Source organism: Colias eurytheme, chromosome 15, assembly GCF_061535395.1.
Source record: "Colias eurytheme isolate Ceu_HAF_F1 chromosome 15, ilColEury1 Martin Lab GWU primary, whole genome shotgun sequence".
Taxonomy (NCBI): Eukaryota; Metazoa; Arthropoda; class Insecta; order Lepidoptera; family Pieridae; genus Colias; species Colias eurytheme.
Genome location: NC_142994.1, coordinates 9,743,636 through 9,763,717, shown reverse-complemented (window position 1 = coordinate 9,763,717; position 20,082 = coordinate 9,743,636). Strand labels below are relative to the sequence as shown.

General features: G+C 31.8%; 1 protein-coding gene across 1 annotated transcript in view; it reads left to right on the top strand.

The window, feature by feature from the left end:
• Positions 1-20,082, top strand: part of LOC149902533 (nose resistant to fluoxetine protein 6-like) — a 36,550-nt gene that overhangs the window by 8,033 nt on the left and 8,435 nt on the right. The window contains exon 2 of the mRNA XM_090110504.1: positions 19,311-19,480. Within this exon, the coding sequence (XP_089966630.1) occupies positions 19,311-19,480 (170 nt within the window). The remainder of the gene's footprint in view (positions 1-19,310; positions 19,481-20,082) is intronic.

Genomic DNA, 20,082 nt, shown 5'->3' with positions numbered 1-20,082 from the left:
AAGATTTAAGCATACAAAGGGACATAGGGACAGAGGAAGCGACTTTGTTTTATACTATGTAGTGATGTTATGTGATTTCTTCCGAATTTGCGGATATCAATTGATTCTAATGGCCTTGTATTGTTCAATCTTATAAGTATAATAATTGTAAATGTTTCGTAATAAAACTGAAGGTTTTTAAGTTGTGTCATAAGTTTAATAATCCTCCTTAAGTCGAAATCCTCACTGCTGAGGGTCGTGATCATTTTGGAGTTGTGATTTCCTAGCTATTTTACGCCATTTGCCTCGATCTTCTGCGATGTGGATAGCTTCAGGTACGCTAGTTTCTACGGTCGTTTTAATTTGGTCTGACCAGCGCATTGGGCTGCGGCCTCGGGGCCTTTTTCCTTCTACCCTGCCAGTTAGAAGGACTTTCTCCAGGTTGTCTCCCCTCTTTCTTGCAATATGACCGAAGAATTCCAAAATTCTTCTCAAGCATGTGGAGGACAGTATTTTGGTAATGTCTTTTGGTAAAGTTTAATAATATAAGCAGCTAAATGTAGGTTAAATTACTTGCTTTAATTCATAAAAGTCACGTTATCGATCGATTAAATATCAATGTTATATTTTTTTATAGAAAGCTAAAAGATGTCATATTAAAGTAATGTACCTATAAATGATATTATAGTGGAAGATATAGAATATATACCAAAATATATTCAAGCATACAGGGACTAAGGATTAAACTAAGTAGTTAGGTACATAAAAAAAGTACTAACACGAAAATATTAAAATAATTATTTACAGTTTAATAAAGGGATTGAATCCGCAAATCGTCCATCAGTATGTATTACATAATCCCGTAATACTTGTGACGTCATCACAAAATATGATGACGAGTAAGCTGACACTTTTTAACAAAGAAGTGCTATTTGCATACATTGAGATTTTAGCATGTTGTTATTAATCAATTAAATATCCACGAGCGTCACAAATAGCTGTTGTAGGGTTTTTTGATGATAATATCTATTATTTAGGATATTATATCTATCATTTTCCTTATTTTTGGTTGCGCATAGGATATTTTAATTACCAGAAAGATTATATTTTTTATTTTTGTGCGTAAAAAGAACCATTTTAACAAAAACCAGAACGTCATAAATTATTTAAATTTTAACTGGTGAAACGTTATTTGTAAATAGTATTTGTTTTTTTTTTAATTATTATATACTAGTTATAAATCAGTTTTTAATCTTTAATTTAAAATTTAATTGAAAATGTATATATTTTTATGTATTTGTCTTATAATGGCAAAATCTATCAGTAATAAGGGTAGATAACTTGTGTTAATAGGAGGAACCTATATTTTATAAATTAATCGCAATTGAGATTCATCCAAACAAACCAACTCTTCAGCTATATAATATTAGTATAATAGATTGATCTATAAAACAATTATTCAAACATCAGTGTGGACCGTGGTCACGATATGCAAAAAAAAAATCGGACACAAATTCATTAGCTATAAATATATGAATAACAATTAAATATTAACATAAAAATGACGCGCTAGAGTTAATTCACCTCAAAATTTTTAAAAACCAGTTTTGTAACATTTTAAATTATCCTTTTATGGGCGTGTATGAATAAATAATTTATATTCGATAGTTGAATTTATAACGGACTTAAAGCGTGATTTATGACTGGAAAAATTGAACGAAAGTTAAGTAGGGAAAAAATCGCGTCTTAAAACAATAACATAACAGTTTGACATTATTAAGTATTTTCCATAAATAAATAAAATACATGTACACTGTTATATTAGGTACAACAACTACATTATTAGAAAAACTACTGCAGTCTTTATTATAGGGGTTAGTTTAAAAGTTTAAAAACAAGAAATATATAGTATTAAATTTTCTAAATCATGAATTCAAAGGTCATTTCAAACATTTTCTATAAAGTCCTATCCTTAAGAGCTAGATTACTAGAATACTAGAAGTCCGAATTGCAATGCCTGAAGCTCTGAGAGACCTGTGTTTTTCCCGTGCAGTTAAAAACTTGACACTCACTACTCTTATGTACGTTGTTCAAGTAAAAAATAAATTAATTTGAAAAAAAAATTGGGGGCTTTTTATACCATGAGAATTTCCATTAGGTATTGATATTTTTAAATGAATGATGTGTACAATGTTTGAGATGCCGTTGATAATTGTAAATTGCTATATTTATGAGGTTCGCACATTTTTTGTCTTTTTATAATACCAAATCTCGTATTTTTCCATAGATGCGTAATTGTTCTAACGCCAAAACAAATGAAGGTTGTTTAAAAAAAAACACAATTTAGTATAATTGAGCCCACAGACTTGTTGACTTGAGATTAAATATAGTGCGTAGAGAATAATTGGTATTCTCTGTATCTACATATATATAATTATCATAGATATCTATAGTTATTATATATTCTTACATCAACATAAAATAACAAAAAATCTTCCCATATTAACGATCTTCGAACTCGTTTAATTTAAATGAAACTTCTATTTATACAGGATTGTAATAAGCAGAGCAAAATTTAGGCTATTTTTGAAATAGTCGGTACCGGTCACCGGTTCCTCATAAAATATTAATCTATACTTTTTTTTTTTTTATTCAAGATTAGGCAAGCATTTGACCATCGCTTCGCCTGATGGAAAGCGATAAGCATGGTCTAGGATGGAGCATGCTGACCTAATAGATGCCTAATCACTTTTCTTTTGAATAAGTCCAGATTATAATTATCAGGAAACACGCAGGCCGGAAGATTGTTTTATTCCCTACTGGTACGCACGAGAAAGGAAGAAGCGTAACGTGGAATGTCGATGACATAAGGGTAGAGACCAGCACCGCGTCGACTCGACCGGTGGTAAAAAGGAGAAGCAGGTATCAGGTTGTGCAGTTCTTCAGCACATTCACCATGATAGATCCTGTAGAAGACTGCCAAACTAGCCACTTTTCGACGATGTTCCAAGCTGTGTAATTTCGAGGTGGTGAGGGCCTCATTCCCGATAAGCCTTATCGCTCGTTTTTCAATCGAGTCCAAGGCGCTAAGTTGGTATTTTGCTGCACTGCACTGTTGGTACTTAACTTAGATCATTAAGTTAATCTATACTAATATTATAAAGCTGAAGAGTTGGTTTGTTTGTTTGAACGCGCTAATCTCAGGAACAACTGGTCCAATTTGAAAAATTCTTTCGGTGTTAGATAGCCCATTTATCGACGAAGGCTATAATATATATCATCACGCTAAGACCAACAGGAGCGGAGCAATGCGGGTGAAACTGCGTGGCAAAGCTAGTTAGAAATAAAGTGGCGAAGTCACGGGCATCAATTGATTTAAAACAAGTTTAAACTATTAATATTTTCAAATTGTATAAAATTTTCCAGAATTTCTTTTATTTTTATGCTACTAAAGGCAGAAAATTTCACAATAAATTAAAATGGACCAGTAATTATATTAAGCCAGAATTCGTGTTTTTATACAAGTCTCGTACGACTTTGTACACAGAAAGCTGATGTAGCTATAAATTTGAATAGGTCATTGTCCACTTAACAATTAGGTACAGGAAATCAGCTTACTAATTGAAATGAATTTAGGGTGTTTACATACTAGAAGCTTTACTCAAATTACCTATGTAATATGTGTGGTTCGATATTTGTTTGTATTGACAAGAATCGAAATAATATATTACTTATAATACTCAAATACATAAGAACAATGAAAAAATATAGATTGGGATTTAAAGACCATGTTTAAGACATTCTTCTTCATTAGGTGGGGAAAATGACTTGAATAGATTTTAGGCTTAGTCCTCACAATAACTCAGCCAGATTTTTTTATCACTTCTCTCGTGTATCCCAAGTCTTATATATAATAGTACACAACACAACACACACAATATAATAATAGTACATCAAAACCAATAGTTTATTCCAACTACTAAAGTTTCCAAACGTCCATACTTGCGCGTAATTTACGTAGCGTACATTCTAGAACGTTTAGTCGGGAACAATGACGACAGTGTACGCGTTTTGCATATCAACACGGCTGCACATACAAAATGCTAAGATTCGTATTTGATAGTGGACCGTTTAGTAGTCACGACTTACGATACGGTAACGATATTCTGCTGTGAATGAGAGATTTCGGTATTCGATAATTTTACGTTGTTAAAAAATCGTGAGCAATTTTTATAGATTCCTTATTACATAGGAAAAAATTATGTTTTCATAACTAAATCGTTTGGCAAATTTCAAGAAATTCCTTTAAATAGACAGATAGAAGAAGCTTTTACTGTCGCTAAAACAAAACTCAATACGAATTAATTCATTGAATAAGTTAAAAATAACAAGAACAAGAAAAAATTAAAGCATTCGTAAATTAAATATCATCGTATTGATAATGCAGAACTATTTTCCATGTTACTTATAATATAATAATTTAATAGTAACAATTAGTTGGCAAGGTTTTAAATGTTGTCAGTAATATAGATACATTTATCTGACAGTTTACCTTACAAGGTAATTAATTACAATGACTCAAAATTTTACTAATATGACACTACTATTTATTATTTGTATAACAATTAATGGTTATTTAAAATGAAATATATATACATTTCACAATATTTTTTTTTAGAAGATGACTGTATAGTTTTACACAGTAGGATTGTATACGTAGTATATTATTATTAGTCTGTGGTATTACAATATTATGGTTTTATCATGACTATTTTTATATTTTACTACTTAAATTTGAATATTTACTTATAGATTGTTTTTTTTTTAATTTAAGCTAAATAGCTAATTTATCTCTATATACAGGTTTTAGGCTTATTTTTTAATACGAACTGGTAGGTATTTGGTTATCAACGGTCAAATTAAAATTCAATATAATATTATAATAACAAATTCACTTAAAACCCTGGAATTCATCAAATTCTATTCTCTATATTATGATTGATTGTAAAGCAGATAAAAATGTTGAAAATATTATTAGATTGTTTCCTATCTAGACAAAAGACTTTTTCATTATAACAACTAAAGGGAACAATATAATATGTGTTTGATTGAAATCTAGATTCTAGAATGAGAATAAAATAATAAGAACATACAATCTTAAGGGCCCTTAGTAGGTGAAAACGGCAAAATAGACTGTTATCTAAGAGCTATAATTGAAAATATTGAAGTTTTTTCGCACTGAAATTTCTAATATGTGTTACAGAACGTATGTGTGATGGGATGAATGTTTCCAAAACACGATTGCAAAAATTTTGCTCGATAAAAAAAATCCTGAAGTTACCTCTAAAATATCATATAAATGCTCACAACCTTCTCGATTTCGTGACTGTTTTAGATTTAGAAAATACTTAATATTTTCATTCACTTTTTGATAAAAATGTGAATGGCGCTTACGATTTTCAGTTTCGAGCACGTTGATTCCATACTAAACGCGGACCCCCTCACCCCTCACCTCAGGCGCGAATAGCTACGAAATCTGAATTTTCGCTGACCGCCTAAGCCCTAACCCCTCTTAAGAAGTACTTAATAATTTATTGCCGAATGAAGAAAAAATATTAACCAAAACTCCTAAACTAATTGAAATCGTATATTGTAATATCGTTCAATCGCCTAGTTATCCGATAATACAATTCTGCAAAATTAGTATCTACATTCAACTAATTAATAATATGACAGCGAAGCGACAAATGTGATTATGGCAAGATACATGACTAATATCGTATAACAATTATGTAATTTTGGCCAGTCCCATATATCTATGACGTGACAATGGTCGTCACAGCATGCATTTGGGTCTACGTTTAAGCCTTTTTGAAATAATTCAGAAATGGTTTGTTAATTTTTATTATAGATGAAGTTGTTGGCTAAAAGACAGACGCATTTTACATATGAAATTAAATTTTGTGGTACTATGATAAGAGTCAGAGAAACCTATACGTCTGCCCTTTAGCCAAGGAGACATACGACTCATTAGTGCTACCAATTTGAATTTAAAACGTAATCTTGGGTTGGGATAAAATTTTACATAGCCTAGAGTCGGATATCAGTCATATAGAGTATGTTCAAAAATATCATAATCTCAAAGTATATTCATTAGTATCACAATTTCGAAGTGCAAGATGTACCTAGTACCTACTTAACTTAATTCCAGTCGAGATTGTGTTCTATTCTTGTCGCGACTAGCAATTGTAACATTCTTTGAATAAATCTGACATTTGCGTAATATGGCTGTGACCTTGTAATTCACATGGTGTTCCAAAACTTCCAGTTTAGTATTCGCGGTCGTTCAAGGTCATACAGGTGTAGACTACTAATCGATTGTGCCATCTTCTTGCAGTTACTTAACAGTGAACTTATTATGTATCACTTCTTCACTAATATACATAAAGCTATTGAGTGGGATTGAATACGTTCTTCTTTTTATAGGTACATTACTAGCGGTCCGCCCCGGCTTCGCCCGTGGTACATATGAAAAATAGATGTTGGCCGATTCTCAGACTTACCCGATATGCACAGAAAATTTCATGAGAATCGGTCCACCCGTTTCGGAGGAGTATGCAGACTAACATTGTGACACGAGAATTTTATATATAAGAAGATTATAATACATTATTCCTGAGTGATAGGCTACATTTTTTTTGTTGTCGTCTCAGTTCCAATTGGAAAGAGTTAGGATGAACGGCTCATAAGTCATAAACTATAAAAAAATATATACTAGATACTTTATATTGTTGTACAGTTAGGTAGTTTGAATGTTACAATGTATGTACAATAAATAAACCATATTTTAATTATTCTGATTCGCATTAATGTGCTTGAATCATTTCGAATCTGATATCGAGTCTAAATTTGTTTCTGTTTATGAAAAATGTTTGTCGTCTTGACAAAGTCCGTTCCTAAAGTAAATTGATTTCCGAGAAGATTGTAAGAAATAATAATTAAATACTACGGCGACAGCTTTTTCAACATTGCCAACTTAATACAGCTCCCTTTAATTTTAATTCCAGGCCAAGCGTGGCTAATCGTCTCAAATAAAGAGAACCAACTAAATTACATTTTCTTAAGACCTAATTTATCTAACTTAAATGTTCTAAAAGGATAGCAGTTTAAAAAAGATTAGCAATTGGATACTAGAGATTAAATAAACAATATTATAATATGTGTGTAAATAAAAGACCTTGAAGATAATATAACAAGTATACAATATGTAATGAAAAATAATGCCGCTAATATAATATCGATTAAAGAGATATATTCAGTTTCATACGGCATATTGCATGTAATAAACGTAACTACAATTACTACCTACATAGTACATACTTATCACATGGAAATTCTGCCCGTTCCTGGAATAATCTGTAGCCCTGTGCTGTAGGTTGTAGCTTTGATCTTATAAGTTAATAATAAAAGTTACTAGTAATTGGTCTGCGGCTTTATTCGCGTTGTCTATTACTATTATATCACTCGCTTGTCTTTTGGAAGGATGTTAGAAATATATTTTTAGAATTCACGAAAAATTTATATAGAAAATCAAGTGTAAATCATCATTTATGGTTTCGAATGTGGATATAAAATATTTGTCTCTTTAAGCCAAACCTAAAAAAATAAAAAAAGACGTGTGGCACTCGGGGACTACCACGGTAAAGCTATTGCATAGCATGCCTTCGAGCCACACCTCCGTGTCCGTCGGAGTGGGGAGCGTGAGGTTTTTTCGTTACGGAATTTCTGGATTCGGTCCCCGCGCTCAAGGCCCGCGATAGAAGCTATGCAATAGCTTAACAAAAGCAGATAACCCATAACTTTACCGAAACCTGAAAATGCTATACAAATACAACAGGCATTAAACAATTCCTTTGTATTTTAATGCTAGCAGTAATTTAGTTATGAGACAATGAATTATGAACCCTGAATGTAAATGTTGTTTAAATAGGTAATATCGTAAACAATTGGTTTTCCGTGATTACATTACGTACCTGACTAGTGCAGGTGGTAATAGGGAATTTTCCTAAAGCTCTATTTGTTACTAACTGACCACTCAGATTTACGTGAGTTTAAGAAATAATAATATGATGAAATAGTGTTGCTTTCAAATTTGCTTTTGGAAAATTGCAAGGCGGTATAATAAGCCCTTTTTAAGTCGTTTATTTTCTATGCATTGATACATATTATAATACGCTTATAATAAAAATTATGTACCTAAGTATTTCATTCAAAGGACGGAACACAACAAAAACATTATACTGAAACTGTAATTCAGTAAAAAAAGTACCTTATGTTAAATTTATTTTAAATAACTCAGTCAAAAAGTCTCTTTAAATAAATTGTGTTTGAAAGAATGGAAATGCAGTCTGTAATTACATTATGGTTACATTAGACTAAGGTTGAAATAACAGGAAAATGTATTCAAAATAAAATGTCACGGTTCCGCTGAAATTTCTACTTTAAATTCTCGACGTGTCTTCAAAGACAAAGTAACTGTGTGTTGAGTAATAACTAATTAATGTAACTGTTGTTATTCTTGTGTATAATTTATTTTAAACTGTAGCAACTGCTTTTGTTTATTTGGCGAAGCAAGATACTATGAATTTATTAAAGTGTCATGACTGTTCTTGGTACAATATAATAAAGTAGAAAGAAGTATTACGAATGCTTTACAATTAACATTTTCATTATTTTCACAAATAAACAAACAATAATTTTGGGTTATTTATTTTTAAGTACCTATATCTCCAATTATTATTATTTAAGTTATCTTAACTCTGAGATAAAATCGGTCTTGTTATTATGTTTTCTCTATTAATATTTTGTAATTATTTCCTCGCTAATTTTAATCAGTATCAGCCAAAGAAGATAAACAGCTAGTAAGTGATACAATCAACTTCCAATGCACCTAGGCTCCTAAATGAAAAGGAGAAAAGTTTTAAATCCAGTAAAGTAAGAAAATAGGTAATTGAAACAAGTAAAAAAATCGCATAGATATACTTACCGAGCCAATTCAATTTAAAGTTTAAGTATAAGACGTCTAAAATATACCTAATTTTTATTTTTTACAATAAAGACTCTTATCATATCAAAGAAAAATTAAACTATTTGGTGTGATCTCCTCTATTTCTAAAACATGCATATTTTTGAAGTGAAAACTTCTTCAGCGGCGTTGAGCACTTTTTCTGTAATGGGTATAAAAGCGTAAGACGGACACCATTCCAAAATATCAAACATGCTCAACGTTAATAATCAAGTTTTCACTTCTGCCGGCACTCCCGGCGTGCAACCCGTTTTTTTTTTGAAGTGAAAACTTCTTTAGCGGCGTTGGGTATAAAATCTTAAACTCGCGTCAGGACACGTGGCCTGATCGAAAAAGCGTAAGACGGATTTTTTTTAGCCCTTATATTCCATGCGTAAGACGGATACCATTCCAAAATATCAAACATGCTGAACGCTAATATCAAGTTTTCACTTCTGCTGGCACTCCCGGAGTGCAACCCGTCTTTTTTTTATCAATGAACAGTAATGACTGTTTACTTTTCGAATTAAATCAACATAAACGCAAGTAAGGAAGTAACAAACAAGGTGAATATGTGGAAATCACATATAATGTCCGCAATCGGACACGAGAAATGAATTTATATGGGCGATAATGATATCATTTAAACGACCATTGTTTACAATACACAACCACGGATAAAAAGAGCGTGTGTGCCGAGCACACGTGTCACAAGTGAAACTTCTTTGGCAAGATTCAAATATATTCCAAAATCGTCGCCTTACTCCATGACGCGACGGTATTGACATAACGGGACTTGAACAACTTCAACGCGAATAAAGAAGTTTCACTTCAATAATGGTTTTGGTACAGCGCCATCTAGTTACAAATGAAGGAGACTGCAAAGTTTAAATTTACGTACTGTTACTTTTGTCACACCCCGGACACTCCATACAAAATGATCGTTTTGACAGTCACACTGTAGAGACTGCAAATGTGTGTGTTAACGCTTTATGGTTGGCACATTTGTGACTAGCGTAAAAAATTAATTCGCGTTTTTCTGATGAAATACATCTGTAAACAGCACAATATCTAACCATTTTCTACGAAAAACGATAATCACAAATCCAAAATAATAAAATTACTTTAAGTCAATTTGATTAATGTTGTCAATCTTCGTTGCGTATCGTCCTTGCAGAAAAATATGGCCCATTTTATGTCTGATCGCGCGGGGGTGAGGTAAGTTTAATTTTGGCGGGAGGCGGAGAGTGTCCGTTCTGTAGCGTTTAGCTACTATTATGTATTCTGTGCTTTTGTTTCCAAGCTTTTATATTGTCAATTTATATGTTTAATGTTTATCGATATTTGTAATGTTCACTTTGTCCATAAAACTTATTTACAAATAATTATATCAAATTACTAGATTTCCGCCCGCGGCTTCGCCCGAGTTTTCAAAGGAAAACCCGCATAGTTCCCGTTCCCGAGGGATTTCCGGGATAAAACCTATCCTATATGTTAATCCAAGTTACCCTCTATATGTGTGCTAAATTTCATTAATCGGTTCAGTAGAATTTGCGTGAAAGAGTAAGAAACACACACACATCCACACAAACTTTCGCATTTATAATATTTGTAGGATAAATTTACAATAAACCTAACTATAATAGGTGCATTGGTAGCTTCACAGTCACAGTTTTGTTTAAGGTGATTGCAACGATCTGTTCCCAGCCAATATCCCGCTAGATGGCGCTGAATTCTACATTTCTAGTTTATTTGAGTTTTTGCGTAATTGGAATAGTCATCAAACCTAGGAATAGTCATGGCGGTTACTGAATATTATATTTTATTGAAATATGTTATATCATTGCCTTAAAATCCACCCAATTCGGTAAAATTATGCGTTTTAACATCTGTCATTGCATACAGGGTCGTTTACACACACAGACGTATACAAAAATGATAAAGATTTAACTCTAGATGGCGTGAATGTAAAGCGCGTCACACACGGTGAAGATACTACCTATAATATTTTATCTAATCTAGTAATATTTTATATTACAGTATCTTAAGGTATCCGGTATCAGCGTTCTGACCATCATTTTTCTTTTTTCGCTGTAGAACCGCCATCCTGTTACAAATGACCCACAAAGGAGAATGACCACGGGTGGTATCGGTAAAATTTTAGTTGTGCCACGTATTCGTTATATTGTTAATTCCTATTTGTATTTATAATGATCATATGTATCAATATTAAGTCTTAATTAAACCGGATAAATTGAAATAATAGTAAAAGTAAAAGTTTTTCTTTTGAAACATGTATGAACTTTCGCATTAGTAGGAAGTAGGATTGTTATAAAAATAAAAGTTATATTTGTTGGCGTAAACTATTTTATTGTAATTTTGGGAAATAAATAATGTCAAAATTGATTACCTACAATAAAACGCAGTTTTATTTTATTACCTACATTACACTATTGTTTTTTTTTTATCAAAACATGTATTTGAAGTAGCAAATATGATATTATGCTGATCCAAGCATTTTCACTCAAAACTAATATCACTAATGATTTGTAAAAGTAAATTATTTCAAAATACATTTCATAACCAACAAGTAAGAATAATTATTCATACAACAACAAATCAAAAACACTATTTACTATGGAAAAAAAACCAGGAAGGTGAAAAACATATTTACGATTTCGATGCACTCGACTTTTAGTAAAATAATAGGTAAAAATATTATTATGGTTTTGATCACAGACATATCTGTGGTTTTGATATTAGCTACTAGTATCAGAAAGCTGCGTGTTCAATGCACGTCGGGGTCCCACAACTGTGGAGGAAGGAAGGTAGAATACCTCCATCGAATAAGTGAAGTTTCTCGACATACTCGATTTGCCGGCCGGCCTCAATGAAGATTGTCCGAAAGTTGTATATGTGCTCTGTAACGAAAAAATTTCGCTAGCGCGATTCAGAGTGAGGTGTCGTACAATATACCTAATGAAGTTTTTCATCTTTTTATTTTACTGCAAATACAAAATAAAAATTAAACAATGGTAATGTAAATTCTAAACAAACTACTACCAAAATACAATTAGAACAAAAATCATTTGACTTGTTTATTTCACCCAGAGGCCAGAGGCGGCTCGTGACAAAATTGTATAGGTGTTCACTTGAAATAAAACAACGAAAATACAATAGCGTTCGGGATGATTTATTACAAAAAAATGAGCACCACATTTTATAAATGTCTATAACACTAAAAATTACAAAGTACAGGCTATTTCAAAACGAATTCAATGACTAGGTATCAATAATTAGTAAATCACCGAATTTGCATTCGCGAGCGTAGGTATCCATAGTGTTTGTCACTGACGGTCACTGACCTCTATAACTTATAGTTATAGAGGTCAGTGGTGTTTGTTGTGTAAACATGTATGTATTTGAGTAGTTAGTAGCATATTATATTCTGAATTTCTGATCCATGCCTATTCACTCAAAACTAATAACACTAATGATTTGTAACAGTAAATTATTTCAATAGGTAGGTATTTGAACATTTCCCAACAAGACGTAAGAATAATTATTCGTAGGTATACAAGATACAATAACAAATCTAATACACTATTTATTATTTTATTATTTACTAGCGGTCCGCCCCGGCTTCGCCCGTGGTACATGTTTACGTTTTCTCTCCATAAGAAGTAATAGCTAGAGAGCTAGCGCAAAGCTACCTGTATGTATTTGACCAGACCTGGATTTTTGTGTGTTGATTCCCCTATACCTACTATACATGAGATGAGGAGTCACTAAGCCCAGAGTGGTGGACGGGGCGCGCGCTTAGGTAAGACAGGTGGAAATTTTTGGCGAACTTTGAAACCATTTGACCACGTCTGCCATTTTGATATTTGAAAATAGATTATTATTTCTATCGGAAAATAACAATGGCAGACCATTATCACGCGGATAACATTCTGGCAGACACTTATGAAAGTGCTGAAAAAAATACAATTTTGAAAGTATTTGACCAGATCTGCCATTCATATATTTTATTTATTAGGGTCTTAAAAACTTATTTTCGAAACGGCAGACATTTTCATTGCGTACAGACTTCAGCAGACAACTACAGACTTCAGCAGTCAACAAGACTATTAGCTTCTACATGGTCAGATGTATATATGTATTACGTTCCCTGACCTTACATCAATGATTTACTTTATTAATGTTTTTATGGTCATTTACATTTAATTTTGAAAACTATGGAATAAAATTTATAAATTTGATGATACAAAACTAAATATACATTTGTAAAGAATCTCAAATATAAAGTTGTGTTGCAAATAACAAATCATCATTTAAATATTTAGTTTATTTCTTTATTTAAGAAACAATTAACAATTACAAAACAACATAAAAAAACACGCATGCATTTATTGAAATGTTCATTCATCATCACTATCGTATGGCGTTGTGTGACTCGTCTTCATAATCCATTGAATCGGATTCTGTAAAAGTAAAACGTAAATTATATAATAAAAGAAATGAGTCATTATAAACTTACCTAGTAAGGCAATGCCTTTGATGTCGCACGATGCCGCCGCGCCGCCAGTGTAGGTACTTCTGCTGCTACATGAAAATATGCTAGGGTTGCAACAAATGGGAAATAAAACAATTGTGATTATTACTATTATGATGTAATCATTTATTCATATTATGTACATTCAAAACAATTGCTATTATTAAATCTGATGTAATTATTTTTTCATAAATATATAATTATTATTAATTACATAATATATTGCACTGTGAAATATTTACGTATCACTTTATTTTTGATGTTCTTAATTGTCTTTTATAAAATTTAAGTGACGCATTCGCATTGGGATCAACAATCCGATAAGAAAAGAATGGAGACAACATATACATAGCTTTGATTTCAATTCTACAGATACAAAATATACAATCTATCTAAAATGATACAACGGATGTTTCCTGCGTTTTCTCGTCAAAATACCGAAACAACGTAATTATTGTATAGTAGTTGGGCGTGAAAGTAAAAAAACAAATGAAAAGTGTTTTCCATATGATTATTTATTAAATTTACGCGATTAAGAATAATTTCAACGATACAATTTAGTAACCGAGAATTCAGAGGATTAAAGAAAATACCTGCCTGATCATTTTATCAAACTCTAAAAGAATTATGGTTATTTCGCATCACTCGGTTTATTAGTTTGGTAATAATTATTAAAGGTAGTTACAACCCTAGCCATTGAGTCGAACGGTAGGCAACACAATATCGACTTTGTGCGGGTACATATGGTACATTTCTTCTTGCTGTGAAGCGTAATTATTATTATTAAGATTTTTTAGGCTATTTTGAATCAGCTGTTCTAATTTAATTCTAGAAATTTATTAAAACGTGATTTTTTTAAAAGTATATTATGAGTTTATAAATACCTCAACCAATAGTTATTGTGTCCTATCCTCATTTCTTTATATCTTGGTAGTTAACTAAAGTGTTAAATTTACATAACCTCAACAACAACATTTACACTGCCACTGCACTAAAACTAAACTAACTAGCTCTCTAGCTATAAGAACCATCCTCGTACTTCAAGGGATATAATAAAAAAAGAATTATCGAAATCGGTTCAGCCGTTCTCGAGTTATGCGCTTACCAACACATTTTGCGATTCATTTTTATATATAAGACTAGCGGTCCGCCCCGGCTTCGCCCGTGGTACATGTTTACGTTTTCTCTACATAAGAACCATCCTCGTACTTCAAGGAATATAATAAAAAAAGAATTATCGAAATCGGTTCAGCCGTTCTCGAGTTATGCGCTTACCAACACATTTTGCGATTCATTTATATATATATACTAGCGGTCCGCCCCGGCTTCGCCCGTGGTACATAATATTTACGTTTTCTCTACATAAAAACCATCCTCGTACTTCAAGGAATATAATAAAAAAAGAATGATCGAAATCGGTTCAGCCGTTCTCGAGTTATGCGCTTACCAACACATTTTGCGATTCATTTTTATATATAAGAAGATAAGATTATGTGAAAATAACCAGGAAGGTGAAAAACATATTTACGAAAACATAGTAACATAATATGGCTGTCGCTACAATAATTATATTTCAATTTTATCTTTTTATACCTAGTAGAACTGGCCGACGAATAAAAAAAATCGTATTAGAATAAATACAATAAATTACGGAACAAAAAAAGGATTGTAACTGAATTAGGTATGTTTGTTTCTGGGCGCACCGTTTTCGACGACGCGACGCGCGACGTAAGCGTATAGGTATAGGTACCTACTTTGCTAAAACAAACTAATAAAATTGTGTGTCTGTCTGAAAATTCGGAAAAGCATATTTTGCAAGTTTGTAATTACTTTGATAGTTTACCGATTTATAATAATTGTAATTGTAATTGTATAATATATAATTTGCAATGTGGTGAAATTTCATAAAAATCACGGGCCAATTTTTTGTTTTGAATCCCACCGAAAATATAATTGCGTTATTAGAATAATTAATTACTATAGGTACCTACCCACGATCAATTATTACAATATAGTCTCAAATGCATACTAGAGAAATATTGCAATTTGATTCAATTAAAATGCATAGCATACAAAAATAAATTCACAACACAAGAAATTCCGCGCGCAAATCATAGCGCGTGTCAATGAAATCAAGAATGTTTTATATCAAGCCGACGCGGACGACGACGCGACGCCGAACAAAAGTACCTACGACGGACGACCACGCTTCGAGTTGCCAAACAACATGAGTAATAAATTGTTTACAAAAAAAACAAGTTTTCCATTTTTCTGTATGAGTAGACAGAACTTCAAAACGCCACCTGCTACGGTTTATATTATGAACGATTGTTATAAAAATAAAAGTTATATTTGTTGGTGTAAACTATTTTATTGATCAATAATTTTGGAATTTAAAATTGTCAACATTGATTACAATAAAACGCAGTTTTATTTTATTACACTATTGTTTTTTTTATCAAAACATGTATTTGAAGTACCATATAATATTATGCTGATCCAAGCATTTTCACTCAAAACTTATATCACTAATGATTTGTAAAAGTAAATTATTTCAATATACATTTCATAACCAACATGTAAGAATAATTATTATTATTCCTACCTACAACAACAAACCTAAAACACTATTTACTATGGGAAAATAACCAGGAAGGTGAAAAACATATTATTATTTACGATTTCGACGCACTCGACTTTTAGTAAAATATAGTAGGTAAACATAATATTATGGTTTTGATTTTTGCTACTAGTATAAGAAAACTGCGTGTTCAAACTACTTGTTTGTCTGTCTGAAAATTCGGAAGTACTTTGGTAGTTTACCGATTTATAATAATATTGTATATATCGTTGTTTAAAAAATATTCAAACACAATAAAATATGATATATGTACTGATTTATCACTGGTTTCAGTGATGAACTGATGAGTCAATTATAGCCACTATACTTTCGTCATACGTGTGTATGATTGATGTGATTTGCAACGTGGTGATATTTCAGAAAAATCACGGGTCAAATTGTCCCACCGAAAATATAACTGCGTTATAAGAATAACTATACCTACGATAAATTATACATAATACAATATAGTCTCAAATGCATACTAGTGAAATATTTTATTTGAATCAATAAAATAAAAAAATAAATAAAAAAAAATAATAATACAAAAATAAATTCACAACACAAGAAAATCCGCGCGCAAATCATAGCGCGTGACAATGAAATCAAGAACTTTCGAGCCGACGCGGACGACGAAGGAGCCTAACAAAAGTACCTACAATCATAGGCGGCTCGTGACAAAATTGTATGGCCGTGTTCACTTGAAATAAAACAACGAAAATAGGTACCTACAATAGCGTTAGCAGTACAAAAAAAATTAGCACCACATTATAAATGTCTATTTATACACTAAAAATTATAGAGTATTTCAAAACGAATTCAATTATTATTTAGCAATAATTAGAAAATCCCCGAATTTGCATTCGTGATCGTATTCATAGTGTTTGTCTACACTAATATTATAAAGAGGAAAACTTTGTTTGTTTGTTTGATTGTAATGAATAGGCTCATAAACTACTGGACATTTTACCAATGTTTGCAAGTTTGTGATTACTTTGATAGTTTACCGATTTATAATAATTGTATACTTATATCATTGTTTAAAAATATTCAAACACAATATGATATAGGTACTGATTTATCACTGGTTTCAGTGATGAACTGATGAGTCAATGTTAGCCACAATACTAATCACTTTCGTCATACATGTGTATGAACTATGATTGATGTGATTTGCAATGTGGTGAAATTTCATAAAAATCACGGGCCAATTTTTTGTTTTGAATCCCACCGAAAATACATATATTACTAATTGCGTTATTAGAATAATTAATTACTATACCCACGATCAATTATTACAATTTACAATATAGTCTCAAATGCATACTAGAGAAACATTGCAATTTGAATCAATTAAAATGCATAGCATACAAAAATAAATTCACAACACAAGAAATTCCGCGCGCAAATCATAGCGCGTGTCAATGAAATCAAGAATGTAATTTTATATCAAGCCGACGAGCGACGACGCCGAACTAAAGTACCTACAGTACCATTTACCTTCAGTGTACAATACAGTTTACAGACCTACGACGGACGAACAATAATGAGTAATAAATAAAAAAAAACATAGTTTCTAAGGTCATTAGTTTTATTTTATTTTATTGTTATTTTCTTTGAACGATTGGAAATGAAATTACTCAATTTTTACACAGAACTTTGATTTATTAGAATTATGCTCATTATGCATAAGATAACGAACGCGAATGCACGACATCTAGCGCGTCAATGTCTAAACATCGCCTTTCGTTTAGACATTGACGCGCTAGATCTGTAATAAGTATATAGTCTATGCGCTAGATGTCGTGCTTTATGTCGTGTTTCGCTTGGCAAAAGTCACGCACACTACTGTAGAAGTGTCAAATTTTTCCGGTATTTTACTGTTGTTTTTCTAAGTAAATATTGTAAATTATTGATTAAAAAGGTCGAACGCGCACACATTTCATTATAGAGAAGTGATAAAATGATTAGTTTTAAAGAAATAGTGTCTGTGTTAAGTGTTTAGAGGTAATCAAAAATGTATGGAGGGACGGTCGGAACATCAACCTTAAATATATTGTTAAATTAAGTTTCGTGTATTTCCAAAATTATTAAAAAGACGTGTGGCACTCGGGGACTGCCGCGGTAAAGCTATTGCATAGCATGCCTTCAAGCCACACCTCCGAGCCCGTCGGAGTGGGGAGCGGGAGGTTTTTTCGTTGCGGAATTTCTCGATTCGGTCCCCGCGCTCAAGGCCCGCGATAGAAGCTATGCAATAGCTTAAAAAAAATTATTTTACATGCTAACAGATAGGTAAATAAAATCTTAAGGAAAGCTTGTGTTTCTTGTGGGAAATTAATTTTTGATTGCTTGAAAGGGGCCAAACAATTAAGATGACAATGGTTCTCATGTGAAGTAAAAAAGTGAAGCATCCGCTTGAAGGTCGAAAAATAAAGTAAAAAGCTACATCGACATAGATCTAAATTTTGGTCATACATACGTATTTATTGTATTATAAATTATTATAGTATTAATTTTGAGTTGATATCAAATTAACACGATACATTTATTCTACTCGGTTAAGATGTTAAAATAGAGCTTGCATTAACAAATACTTTTATTTAATAACATGGCATCTTTTTCATTTGAAAAAATACCAAAAAAAGAAAAAATGCAATATTTCGTCTCTATTATATAAGTTTAGATTACTGAAGCATTAGTGTACTATAACTTTTACTTATATTAAGTTCTATTGGAAAGCAATTCAGATAAAGAATGCATTTTTATCCTCTTAAAAGTATTAGGTATATTTCTAAATATTTGAAGATAACATTTTCTTTTTATGAATCCAATACAAGGGTCATTGAACTACAAACAAATAAATTTTGTCCGAAGAAGAGCCCTCAAAGATTATCGTGCTTAACTTTTTAATTTCCACGAATGCTTTTTTAAATCTTTAAGCAAATGGAATAATATAATATTGATTTATTACTGTATTGAATGTTAAATAAATATAATTTCTTTAATTGATTCGACTCAAACAACGTTTCTTCGTAAGGAATTCGTTTAACTATTAAGTTTGTACTAAAACCTTTTTTTTATTTTTTTTCCAGTGTTCGACGCCTCAGCCAAGTCTCCACAAGGCCTGCTATTCGGCTCATCCTACCATCTCGGCAACTTTGACGAATGTATGGACATCGACGAGCCGGGAGAGGGTCTCACTGTGGAGGGACAGTACTGCCTGGCTACTATCAAGTGGAGGGAGGGGGAGGAGAGTAAAAAGGTAACATACATATATACTGGCGGTGGTAACATACATACATAAACATATATTGGCGGAAGAGCACAGAAGGGCAACAGGCGGTCTTATAGCTAAATCAGCGTTGTAATATAATATGTATTAGGTTGTGAGTAAAATAAAATAAATGTGGAAACTAAGAAAGCAGTCACGAAAAAAATATTAAGACATGTATTCATAGAGTTAAATTATGTGTTATAATTGTGAGAAAAGACGCTAAACTAAAGGTATTTTAGTAAATAAGTTTAGTTAGAATTGAGAACCTACAATTATTTTTGGAAATGTCAGTTATAATTAAATGTTATTAAGCTACCTATACATTAATGTTGCCTTTTTATAACGCCGATTACCGAAATTGCATTTTAATTAAATCAATAAAGTCTTGTTCGAATCGAACACTATTATTAGAATCGCTATAAATGGGTGTCTCGGAATTATGAGTTAGCTATAAGATAATTGTTATTTTGCATGAAAAGTATTTCTATTGAATTAGACGTACCCTAAATTACAATTAAAAAATACCCTAAAAACAATGTTTTATATTTTCTTTGAAGCTCTTTTCAATTGACAATACATAGATAACATAC